A 13,235-nucleotide genomic window follows, 5' to 3' on the forward strand; every position below is an offset into this window, starting at 1 on the left:
TATGACTGATTCAAGTATTTTTAGCCAGATCCTAATTGGTATGTTGAAATTTATGTTCCTTTTGATGGCATAGAATGCCCTTCTTGCCTTGTCTCTCAGATCGTTCACAGCTCTGTGGAAGCTACCTGTGGTGCTGATGTTTAGGCCGAGGTATGTATAGTTTTTTGTGTGCTCTAGGGCAACGGTGTCTAGATGGAATTTGTGGTCCTGGCGACTGGACCTTTTTTGGAACACCATTATTTTGGTCTTACTGAGATTTACTGTCAGGGCCCAGGTCTGACAGAATCTGTGCAGAAGATCTAGGTGCTGTTGTAGGCCCTCCTTGGTTGGTGACAGAAGCACCAGATCATCAGCAAACAGTAGACATTTGACTTCGGATTCTAGTAGGGTGAGACCGGGTGCTGCAGACTGTTCTAATGCTCGCGCCAATTCATTGATATATATGTTGAAGAGGGTGGGGCTTAAGCTGCATCCCTGTCTCACCCCACGACCCTGTGAGAAGAAATGTGTGTGTCTTTTGCCAATTTTAACCGCACACTTGTTGTTTGTGTACATGGATTTTATAATGTCGTATGTTTTACCCCCAACACCACTTTCCATCAATTTGTATAGCAGACCCTCATGCCAAATTGAGTCGAAGGCTTTTTTGAAATCAACAAAGCATGAGAAGACTTTGCCTTTGTTTTGGTTTGTTTGGTTGTCAATTAGGGTGTGTAGGGTGAATACATGGTCTGTTGTACGGTAATTTGGTAAAAAGCCAATTTGACATTTGCTCAGTACATTGTTTTCATTGAGGAAATGTACGAGTCTGCTGTTAATGATAATGCAGAGTATTTTCCCAAGGTTACTGTTGACGCATATTCCACGGTAGTTATTGGGGTCAAATTTGTCTCCACTTTTGTGGATTGGGGTGATCAGTCCTTGGTTCCAAATATTGGGGAAGATGCCAGAGCTAAGGACGATGTTAAAGAGTTTTAATATAGCCAATTGGAATTTGTTGTCTGTATATTTGATCATTTCATTAAGGATACCATCAACACCACAGGCCTTTTTGGGTTGGAGGGTTTTTATTTTGTCCTGTAACTCATTCAAGGTAATTGGAGAATCCAGTGGGTTCTGGTAGTCTTTAATAGTTGATTCTAGGATTTGTATTTGATCATGTATATGTTTTTGCTCTTTATTCTTTGTTATAGAGCCAAAAAGATTGGAGAAGTGGTTTACCCATACATCTCCATTTTGGATAGATAATTCTTCGTGTTGTTGTTTGTTTAGTGTTTTCCAATTTTCCCAGAATTGGTTGGAGTCTATGGATTCTTCAATTACATTGAGCTGATTTCTGACGTGCTGTTCCTTCTTTTTCCGTAGTGTATTTCTGTATTGTTTTAGTGATTCACCATAGTGAAGGCGTAGACTCAGGTTTTCCGGGTCTCTATGTTTTTGGTTGGACAGGTTTCTCAATTTATTTCTTAGATTTTTGCATTCTTTATCAAACCATTTGTCATTGTTGTTCATTTTCTTCGGTTTTCTATTTGAGATTTTTAGATTTGATAGGGAAGCTGAGAGGTCAAAAATACTGTTAAGATTTTCTACTGCCAAGTTTACACCTTCACTATTGCAGTGGAACGTTTTACCCAGGAAGTTGTCTAAAAGGGATTGAATTTGCTGTTGCCTAATTGTTTTTTGGTAGGTTTCCAAACTGCATTCCTTCCATCTATAGCATTTCTTAATGTTACTCAGTTCCTTTGGCTTTGATGCCTCATGATTGAGTATTGCTCTGTTCAAGTAGACTGTGATTTTGCTGTGGTCTGATAGGGGTGTCAGTGGGCTGACTGTGAACGCTCTGAGAGACTCTGGGTTGAGGTCAGTGATAAAGTAGTCTACAGTGCTACTGCCAAGAGATGAGCTATAGGTGTACCTACCATAGGAGTCCCCTCGAAGCCTACCATTGACTATGTACATACCCAGCGTGCGACAGAGCTGCAGGAGTTGTGACCCGTTTTTGTTGGTTATGTTGTCATAGTTGTGCCTAGGTGGGCATATGGGGGAGGGAATGCTGTCACCTCCAGGTAGGTGTTTGTCCCCCTGTGTGCTGAGGGTGTCAGGTTCCTGTCCAGTTCTGGCATTTAGGTCGCCACAGACTAATACATGTCCCTGGGCCTGGAAATGATTGATTTCCCCCTCCAGGATGGAGAAGCTGTCTTCATTAAAGTATGGGGATTCTAGTGGGGGGATATAGGTAGCACACAGGAGGACATTTTTCTCTGTTAAGATAATTTCCTTTTGAATTTCTAGCCAAATGTAAAATGTTCCTGTTTTGATTAATTTAATGGAGTGAGTTAGGTCTGCTCTATACCAAATTAGCATTCCCCCTGAGTCCCTTCCCTGTTTCACACCTGGTAGTTTGGTGGATGGGACTACCAGCTCTCTGTAACCTAGAGGGCAACCAGTGGGTCCGTCTCCTCTATACCATGTTTCTTGCAGGATGACAATGTCTGCATTACCGATTTCTTTGGTGAAGTCCGGGTTCCTGCTCTTTAGGCCAAAGGCAGATGACCTCAGACCTTGGATATTCCAGGATGATATAGTGAAGGCTTTTTGTTCCATAAAGTGTCCAATGTTGTTGGTCGGGGTTTGGCCTCAGGCCAGTAAGTGTGAGCAGAGCCTGCTGAGCATCTGGTACATGCCGTTGGCTTGGGCGAGTGTAAGAGTGGGGGTTGGGCCTGTTTGCCCGCTCACTACCTGGGCGTATGTGTGACTTCCATGTTGATGCCCTCTTTGCGGGGGTGGGGTGCATGGGGTGGGCAGGAGTGGCATGGGTCTGATCTGAGGGGGCCTAAATTGGGTGTGGGCATGGTTGATGTGGGGGGGGTGTGTAGGTCCAGGGGGGGGTCCTGGAGGTCTTGGAGGGTGTCTCGCTGGTCTGGGTGGGGTGTCTATTGATCTGTTGCTCCTGTGTGAAGTGTTGGGGCTTCGTTTGAGAGCGATGTCCTTTAGAGTCCGGGCAAAGGTGGGCACTGCTGCCTTGTAGAGGTGGACCTGGTCATAGAGGCTGTTCAAGTCCAGGGTGGAGTGGTGGGCCAGAAAAACATTTGGTTTTGAGGCACAGTCACGGGAAATGCTTGCGTTTACCCGCTGTATTGTAGCAGGGTGGAAGTCTTTTCGTGGTAGCAGGGTGGAGATGACCACTTGTGCGTTGGGGAAAGTAGAAGAAGCTTTTTCAATCACTCCCTTCAGTGCTGTGGCCACCCTTTCCTGCTGTGCTCTCAGGTCGTTTGTGCCTGTGTGTATTATTATGTGGCTAGGTGAGCCTAGTTTGTCCTCAGACAGAAGGTCTAGGGCGCGCTGGGTGTTTGGACACCAGAGTTTAGACACACTGTGTTTGGGAAAAAGTTTTTTTTCTTCTATATATTTCCCATTCGAGTCCATAAGAAGGACAATCTGTGTCTTGTGTTTGTCCTCAGTGGGTGTGGGGGGGTTGTCAGGAGGGCTATCAGGGTGGCTGACAGGGGGGGTGCTCAGAGGGGGTGAGAGCTGCTGGGCTTGGGGTTTTTCTTTTGTCTGTTCTGTTGTGATGTCGTTTCTATGGTCAGGGTCTGGTGTGGACTGTTCTGCTGTGGTGTCGAGACTTTTGTCGGGTGCTGAGGTGGGCTGTTCTGCTGGCGTCTCTGTGGGGATGGCCACCTCCCTAGTGGGTTGTTCTCTGTCACATGCCATCCCCCTCAACCTCTCCTCCAGCAGTCTGATCCTCTCCTCCATCCCCTTCTCCCTCTCCTCCTGTAGTCTGATCCTCTCCTCCATCCCCTTCTCCCTCTCCTCCTGTAGTCTGATCCTCTCCTCCATCCCCCTCTCCCTCTCCTCCTGTAGTCTGATCCTCTCCTCTAGTGCTCTGTTCTTCTCCTGCTCCTGCTCTTTCTCCTGTTGATGTTGTCTCACCACTGTCCATAGTGCAGATATGTCTTTCCCCACCTCCAGCTCTCCAGGTCTGGTTAAGGGGGTGTTGTTGTGCTGGACTGTTGTCTGGGTCTGTGCTGACTGGAGTGTGATCACCTGCTGTTCCAGCTCCACCTGCCTTACCTCCAGCTGGGTGAATTTATCCTTCATTTCAATGAGGGAGAAGTACTCTGTACTGGGAGGTTGACTGTCTGCTGAGGGTTGCTCGTCTGTGGGGTTATATGGTGAAGAGGTTTGGTCTGACCCACTTGGGGTGGGGGTATCTTTATCAAGGGAGAGCTTCTCCTGCTGGGCTAATTCTTTGATTAGGTGAAAGTCCAGCTGAAACTGTTTGTGGTTGCCCTGTACCAATACTGTTCCAGACTTATAGAGATTTATATTAGCTGACTCCTCATCCTCATTGTCAAGAATCCTGAGTTTCCACCCCTCGTTAACCCCCCCTCTCTTAACAGAGGGGTAGTGTGCTAATATAGCACTGTGCCATGCCTGGGGATGGTTTGTGTGGAAGATAAGGTTGCTGATGTTCCCATTTTTGTAATAGTCAGCAAAAAGTGTCTCTTGATTTTCCATAAGGAGCTTCATTTTGTGATCTTTTCTTGTCTTGTCATTTTTTACATGCACAGGGTACTGTATTTTAATTACCTCTGAACAGCAGGAGGGAGCTTCTAAGGCCTCTCCATTTGGTTGGGGTAGACTATTCGACTCTCCTGCCATTGTTGGGCTAATGGGCTTTGACACCTCTCACTTGACACTTAAGTGCTAGTTGAAGCTGTATCAAGCTTGGCAGAATTATATTACTATTCAGTCCTTATAAAGTAGTGTCATGTATTTTTCTTCTTGGCTTTTGGAAATCAAATATAGTTTCAGACTAAACATTACTCACTCAGTTGCAGGTTGGGTGGTGTTCTCAGGTTTCTGTTGTTTTCCAGAGGATTTGCTGAATATAATAATTAATCCTTGGTAGATGTGAACCTTCCAGGTGATTCCGTAAATCCGTCCAAAATCAGGTTGTAGGTTTTGAGTTTTGATTTGAAGTGAAGGTTATGTTGTAGAGGGTAGCATCCTGTATGGGTTCCTGACAAAAAATCCAAGTTTATCTAACTCTAAATTTATCTTTTTTAAAGAAAATGCTGAAAAATGCAGGAGCTCATCTGATCGTGACCCACCTCTCTCTCTCGCTCTCGCTCTCGCTCTCGCTCTCGCTCTCTCTGTCTCTGTCTCTCTCTGTCTCTCTCTGTGTCTCTGTCTCTGTGTCTCTCTCTCTCTCTCTGTGTCTCTGTCTCTCTCTCTCTCTCTCTCTCTCTCTCTCTCTCTCTCTCTCTCTGTCTCCTATTCAATAAATCATTGAGCTCTATAAACTACTTCAGGCTGGTTCCTCTTGCCCCTGTTCTTTCCATGTTGGGTGAATGTTTGGGTCTTGGTGTGTTCTACAGTATGTTACAGTAAACTTGATATATTAGCATTTGGTAACATTTGGACTTGTCATTGCAGAAAAGAAAGGCAAGCCCAGCTGTTTCCATTCCAAGAACACTGATGAGGAGGCCTGTGTCGGGGTGAAGATCGAACACGCTAAAGGTCAACTTGATCCCTTTCTCACTCTCAATATCACAATCTCCTCTTTTAATCTTGCTATCTCTTATCTCCCCTCTCTCCTACTATCAGTTTCTGTTCATTAGCTACTGTAGTCTACTGTACTAAAAGAGGAGTATTTAACCTTTGTGAAATGACAGGCCCTACGGTGCTGTGTACATGTAAGCATGGTGTACTGCTTGCTCATTGTGCTGTGGTTTCCTTTTCTAAAAGCTCTCTCCTTCCTTCCCCCAGCCCGAGGTGATAACACTGTCAATGCTTCTCAGTTTAACCAAGTGTAGTCGTGGGGTGTTAAGCCAATGCTGCGTTTGAGCATGGGTATGTGGGACAGAGTGTATGTCTGTTTGGGGACAGAGGTGTCACCACACATTCGTGCTACATAGTCCTTTTTTGTTTAGGGCAGAGAGAAAATGAAAGTAATAGAATGAAAGGGTGAATATGAGGAATGTGGTCCCATCCAGAATAGATGGGCAGTGCAGAGGGCAGGGGAATGCATGCTGGACTGTAGAAACACTCCCCTTGGCAGCACACAGGTTTCACAGAAAGTGTGTGTGGTGTGTGGGTGTGGGTGTGGCTTAAAGCAGTAATGATGTATGAGTCGCTCCCTTCTGTGCCACACTTTCTCTGTCTTTTGCTTTCTACCGTCCTCCCTCTCTTCTCATCTACCAGTTTTCTTACCCCCGTTCTCTCTATGTTCGTCTGTCCTTTCCTTCTATTCATTGTATTTCTATTTCTTCCTCTGTGTTTATCTTCCGCCCCCCCCCCCCTTTGAATGCATCTGTCCTGTCATATGCCACCCCCCCTTCACTCCCTTTCTCCTTCCCTCCCTATATCCCTCGCTTCCAGTTTTCCCCATTGATCAGCCTCAGAGGGGGTAGCCTATCATCTACAAGGTGATTCCACGCCAACATAGTCTGAAAATATTTTGGGTATCTCAGATTGTTCTGACAATTCTCACATAGTTACTTCATTTGGAGGAAGGATGTTTCAAATGCTTTTTACATTTGAATCACAAATACTTTTTGAGAAAATCATGATGAAAGTGGCAATTTTAGGCCCTTTTTAGACCTGTACATGCCTCCTATAAGACCTTATGATCCGTGAACCGTACATTATACAGACAACATCTTGGTGTCATTATACTCCTTATAATGTTCTCTCAAATATGGAGTATGTCTAGATTCTGAAATACACATTTTCACATACATTTATTCAACAGTAAAAATATTAATATCTCAAAACTACCCTTTTGGATATTGCTTATTTTTAGACATATTGTTTGGCACAATGTACTCGTCAAACTCATCAAATATCCAGAGTGGCAGAGTGGGCTCTCTGGTACTTTTAAAGGCTAGGTAGCAGAGTGGGCTCTCTGGTGATTTTAAAGGCTAGGTAGCAGAGTGGTCTCTCTGGTACTTTTAAAGGCCAGGTAGCAGATAATGCACATGGTTGCAGGTTTTTAGACAATCTTTTTGTTGAGGGTCTTGAGGTCCTAAACATTGTTAACCTTGTGTCTCCTTGGTAATAATATAGTAGCTACCATAGTATTAAAGCTATGCATTAAGAAAGCATGCAATGAGATACCTGCAGAGAGGAATACCTACTGGTCAGACTGGTTAATAAAGGGATGGAAGGAAATGTCTGCCATACCCTCCATTCCCCAACAGCTGATGTCACAGGGAGTGTGTGTGTGTGTGTGTGTGTGTGTGTGTGTGTGTGTGTGTGTGTGTGTGTGTGTGTGTGTGTGTGTGTGTGTGTGTGTGTGTGTGTGTGTGTGTGTGTGTGTGTGTGTGCGTTCAAAATGTATAGACCATACCCACAGGACAGTAGATGAATTAAACACCGCCCATGTATGTGTGTGTTAGAATAGAATACTGGCTTCCTGTGCTATACAGTAGGTTCTGTCATGAGCTGACTGTTAGAATCTGAGAACCTGTACATCTGCGTTACACTGTTGCGACAAATTCTGAAAGACAAGGTGACAGACACACAGCCAGATAGCCGACTATGCGGAAGCTCCACTCACAGTTCTCTGCACAGACTTCTGCGAAACGTAAGAAAGATAGTTTAGATCTCTCTCTAACAACTTTTAGATCTCTTTACTTCTGTTTATACTTTCCATTTAACCTTTTACTGCAGGCTAAATCAGGGTCACACAGAGTGTTTCTTGGTAGTGTCACGGCATTCATTGGAAGAAGAAGAAGAGGAATCGTCAGACCAAAATGCAGCGGGGTACGTGTTCAACTTTATTAGATTAACTGACTGAACACTGAATATAAAATAACAAAAAGAATAGCCGAAACAGTTCTGCAAGGTGCAACCAACACTAAACAGAAAATAACCACCCACAAACACAGGTGGGAACAGGCTACCTAAGTATGGTTCTCAATCAGAGACAACGATAGACAGCTGCCTTTGATTGGGAACCATACCAGGCCAAACACATAGAAATACAAAACATAGAACAACATAGAACACCAGACATAGAATGCCCACCCAAACTCACGCCCTGACCAACCAAAATAGAGACATAAAAAGGATCTCTAAGGTCAGGGCGTGACAGGTAGTCTTAAATGTAACAGTATAGCTTCCGTCCCTCTCCACGCCCCTACCTGGGCTCGAACCAGGGACCCTCTGCACACATCAACAACTGCCTCCCACAAAGCATCATTACCCATCACTCCACAAAAGCCGCGGCCCTTGCAGAGCAAGGGGAACGACTACTTCAAGGTCTCAGAGCGAGTGACGTCACCGATTGAAACGCTATGAGCACGCACCCCGCTAACTAGCTAGCCATTTCACACCGGTTACACTTAAACAAATCTACTTTGAAACAAAAGTACAGTGCATTTGGGAAGTATTCAGACCCCTTGGCTTTTTCCAAATTTCGTTACGTTACAGCCTTATTCTAAAATTTATTAAATCGTTTTTTATCCTCATCAATCTACACACAATACTCCATAATGACCAAGCAAAAACGGGTTTGTAATTTGTTTTGCAAGTGTATAAAAAATGTAAAATAAAATATCACATTTACGTAAGTATTCAGACTTTTTACTCAGTACCTTGTTGAAGCACCTTTGGCAGTGATTACAGCCTCGGGTCTTCTTGGGTATGACACTACAAGCTTGGCACACCTGTATTGTTCTCTGCAGATCCTCTCAAGCTCTGTCAGGTTGGATGGGGAGTGTCGCTGCACAGCTATTTTCAGGTCTCTCCAGAGGTGTTTGATCGGGTTGAAGGCTCTTGCTGGGCCACTCAAGATTATTCAGAGACTTGTCCCGAAGCCACTCCTGCGTTGTCTTGGCTGTGTGCTTAGGGTTGTTGTTCATCAAGGATCTCTCTGTATTTTCCTCCATTTATCTTTCCCTCGATCCTGACTAGTCTCCCAGTCCCTGCCGCTGAAAAACATCCCCACACCATACTTCACTGTAGGGATGGTGCCAGGTTTCCTCCAGATGCCTCCGCTTGGCATTCAGGCCAAAGAGTTCAATCTTGGTTTCATCAGACCAGAGAATCTTGTTTCTCATGGTCTGAGAGTCCTTTAAGAGCATTTTGGAAAAACTCCAAGCAGGTTGTCATGTGCCTTTTACTGAGGAGTGGCTTCCGTCTGGCCATTCTACCATAAAGGCCTGATTGGTGTAGTGCTGCAGAGATGGTTATCCTTCTGGAAGGTTCTCCCATCTCCACAGAGGAGCTCTGGAGCTGTGTCAGATTGTCCATCGAGATCTTGGTAACCTCCCCGACCAAGCCCCTTCTCCCCGATTGCTCAGTTAGGCTGGGCGGCCAGCTCTAGGAAGAGTCTTGGAGCTTCCAAACTACTTCCATTTAAGAATGATGGAGGCCACTGTGTTCTTGGGGACCTTCAATGTTGCAGAATTTTTGTTTGTACCCTTCCCCAGATCTGTGCCTCGACATAGTCCTGTCTCGGAGCTCTACGGACAATTCCTTCGACCTCATGGCTTGGTTTTTGCTCTGACATTGTCAACTGTGGGACTTTATATAGACAGGTGTGTGCCTTTCCAAATCATGTCCAATCAATTAAATTTACCACAGGTAGACTCCAATCAAGTTAGAGAAACATCTCAAGGATGATCAATGGAAACAAGATGCATCTGTGCTAAATTTTGAGTCTCATAGCAAAGGGTCTGAATACTTATGTAAATAAGCTATTTCAGTTTTTTGCTTTGTCATTATGGGGTATTGTGTGGAGATTGATGAGGAAAATGTTTTATTTAATCAATTTTAGAATAAAGCTGTAACGTAAAAAAATGTGGAAAAAGAGAAGAATACTTTCCGAATGAACTGTATACAACCTCACACACATAATTATGGGCTTAATAACATAAGACACCTGTACCATGTCAGATATAGAGTTGAAATGTATTCAATTTTGAGTTTGCGTCCCAATAATACACTTTATATACATCACAGAAGACTGAAATATAACAAAACCGTTTGACATTGACACACCAGTTTCTCTACGTTTAAAAATAAGGTTTTTAAAATAATTTTGAAATTATGAAAAATATTTGTAACATTCCACACCTGAGGGCGCTATAGGGCGGTTTGGTCATTTGACTGCAGGAAAGTTAATTGTTTTTTTGTTGGTTGCTCATGTGTAGTATGACACTAACTTTTACTTTGGACTTCATACTGGTTTTGGCTGGGGAGAAATGGTAGCGTAGCTAAAGGAGGTGTTTGTAGATGTTTGGGGAGGTGAACAGACAGAAAGCTACAGAAGGCTGTTAGAGAGTGGTTATCCAGGTGTTAAATATGGAGTGTTCGGGAGAGTAGTAGGGCAGTGGGTGGCCAGTGTTGGGGAAGTGTTGTATCTACTTGTCTAAGAAATACTAAAGAAAACAATTGTTCTTTACAACATAAGTTCTTCTTTGTTCAAATAACCGGAGCCACACAAGTATAGTGCATTGAGCTGGAATCTCCCGGTCTTAAACTCCTGTGCGGGGGATGCGCGTCCCTCAAGTGGTCACGTGGCTCCACGTTTTACCATCATGCATTTTCACTCTATCATTTGGACTTAGTGCACTGAGCACCTTGGACCCGTTTTCATAGTTTCTTTCTGTTCACTCTTGTCCGTACGGACAATCTCTTCGACCCCATGGCGAGCAATGAATAATCCCCTGACTAGCAGTAGTGTCCTTCAGCAAAGCACTCTGGGTAATGAGAGTAATAGTCCATCAGTAGAACATCGTTCTCTCCCTCAAGAGAACAGAGATCTATTCCTACTTTGCCCCATGGTCTCAATACCTCTTTTTCCTCAACCCACATTCTCTTTGCTCTGTTTTGCTCTGTATTTCTGGCACGTTTCACAGGCTCTGATTGTCTGCTCTATATCAGTATTCATCTTGGGCCAAAATAACACTGCTTTTGCACGTTGTTTTGACTTTTCCATCCCTAGATGGACCATGTGTATTTTGATCAGCATGTTTTTCTGTAACCCACTTGGTATCACAATTCTTGAAATCATAAACAGAATTCCGTCGAGTACAGATAGCTCATCCCTGTATTGACCATAAGGGTATATCATAGCTTGTACAGACAACCTGTATGTTACGGCTTGAATCACCGTTTGCAAACACTCATCTTCTGCAGTAGCATGTGAAATAACTGTCCACATTTCATCTGAGACTGGGGAGCTCTTTCTGATAAGGTTTACATGTATGGTCTCGTCCTGCTCCTATATTGGTTCTGAGCTGTCTAAATATCTGGACAATGTGTCTGCCACTAACAATTCTTTTCCTGGCCTGTACTCCAGTTGCAAGTCATATTTCTGAAGTTTTAGAAACAGTCTCTGTACCCTTGGTGGTGTGTACGCCAGATCCTTCTTTGCAATAGTAACCAAAAGGTTTATGTTTTGGCCCACACTGTTTTACCATAGATAAACACATGGAATATCTTATATGCATATGACAGTTACAATGCCTCTTTCTCAATCTGAGCATAGTCAGTTACTCAGAAGTTGCCAGAGCCATGGAGGCATGACTGGGCGCCATCTAGTGGCATACTGCTGTAACAACACTGCACCTAAACCTGCTTTAGAGGCATCTGCTGAGATTTTGGTTTTGAGATTTTCATCCTAGAACCTCAGTACTGGAGCATGCATGATTAGTACCTTGAGCTGCTCAAACTCTTTCTGGTGATTACTGTTCCAACATATCCCACTCTCCAACACTTGAGTTGCCCAAGTGGTCTCGTGGCTTCCAATAACAAAATGCCACAGGAAGCTACTCTGAAAATATAGTTTACAAAGCTACCAAGTTCTTCACCCTGGAAGAAGTTAAGCTACACTACAGCTACACTTAAGAAACACATAGTTGACTTAACTAAAGTACTTTGAAAAAGTAGTTCACTACATCCAACCTACTTAAATGTTCAATATGTAAATCTGAAATGTCATTGACTATCATGGCACAAGGCGAGACCCAGATGCAGACACAGGAGGCAGATGGTTGGACTCTTAGATGTTTATTGATCCAAAAAGGGAGTAGGCAAGAGAACGGTCGTAGACAGGCAAAAGGTCAAAACCAGTTCAGAGTAATAGGGGGTACAGAGTGGCAGACAGGCTCGAGGTCAAGGCAGGCAGAATGGTCAGGCAGGCAGGCACACTGTCCAGAAACAGTCATGGGTCAAACCGGGAGGACTAGCAAAAAGAGAATAGAAAAGGCAAGCGCACGGGGAAAACACGCTGGTTGACTTAGACATACAAGACAAACTAGCACAGAGAGACAGGAAACACAGGGATAAATACACTGGGGAAAACAAGCGACACCTGGAGGGGGTGGAGACAATCACAAGGACAGGTGAAACAGATCAGGGTGTGACAATTGACTACAAATTGCAAGAACCGATAACTTTGGGATCGTATGTTTGTGAAATTTAGCCTATTAAAAAAAAATATATATATTTCAAGTAAGAATTACGTAGGTCTGTTGCTGAAAAAGAAAGGAAATTATTGCCTACTTCACCCATATTCTATTTTATTTTTGCAAAAAAATGTAGTGTGTAGTTCCAGTAGTTAGCTACAACGCTACATGGCAAAAAAAAAGTCATTAACTACAGAAAACACTAGCTTGATTTGAACTTAGTTCAATTAAAACTAAGCTACTGAAAAATCTAGTTAAATTCCTAGTTGAACTACATGTAACTTAGTTCACTACTCCCCAACCCTGTGGGTGGCTAACTTTCTGTGTCTTTCTCTTTCTAGTCTCTCACCGTCTCCTTCCTTGTGCTGTGTGTGTAGACAGCCTGAGGAAGAAAGAGACTGAAAAAGGGACTTTTACTTTCATAACAAAATTAAAACAAATCAGACCAGCAAAATGAGCATGAGGAATTTGGTAAACACTTTAATTAGGTTTATGTGGAAGGTGTGTGTGCATGGTTTTATGTGAGTTTGTTTTAGTGTATGACTCATGGTATGATTTGTTTTATTTGTGTCTCACTGCTGTAATCTTTGCTATATTCGATTAGAACCAAGATTGGACCAATTTAATCCTGAACAATATTGGATTGTTCCCTGGGTTCATCTCTATATTATACGACCCTCCACGTAGGCTAGTAGGCCTAAAGTGACATGTCAGTCAAGGTGTTGCTGAAGTTGATTAGTTATTATCATAAAGGACTTTGGGCTGCTATATGTTAATCAACCCTCTCTCATTTCATTGTAATTCAGCACA

General features: G+C 43.6%; 1 protein-coding gene across 1 annotated transcript in view; it reads left to right on the forward strand.

Annotated features, from left to right (window-relative positions):
- The window catches only part of fgd4a (FYVE, RhoGEF and PH domain containing 4a), a 60,806-nt gene that overhangs the window by 12,022 nt on the left and 35,549 nt on the right, over positions 1–13,235 (forward strand). The window contains exon 2 of the mRNA XM_039001486.1: positions 5,443–5,526. Within this exon, the coding sequence (XP_038857414.1) occupies positions 5,443–5,526 (84 nt within the window). The remainder of the gene's footprint in view (positions 1–5,442; positions 5,527–13,235) is intronic.

This window comes from Salvelinus namaycush, chromosome 9, assembly GCF_016432855.1.
Source record: "Salvelinus namaycush isolate Seneca chromosome 9, SaNama_1.0, whole genome shotgun sequence".
In the NCBI taxonomy this organism is placed as follows: domain Eukaryota; kingdom Metazoa; phylum Chordata; class Actinopteri; order Salmoniformes; family Salmonidae; genus Salvelinus; species Salvelinus namaycush.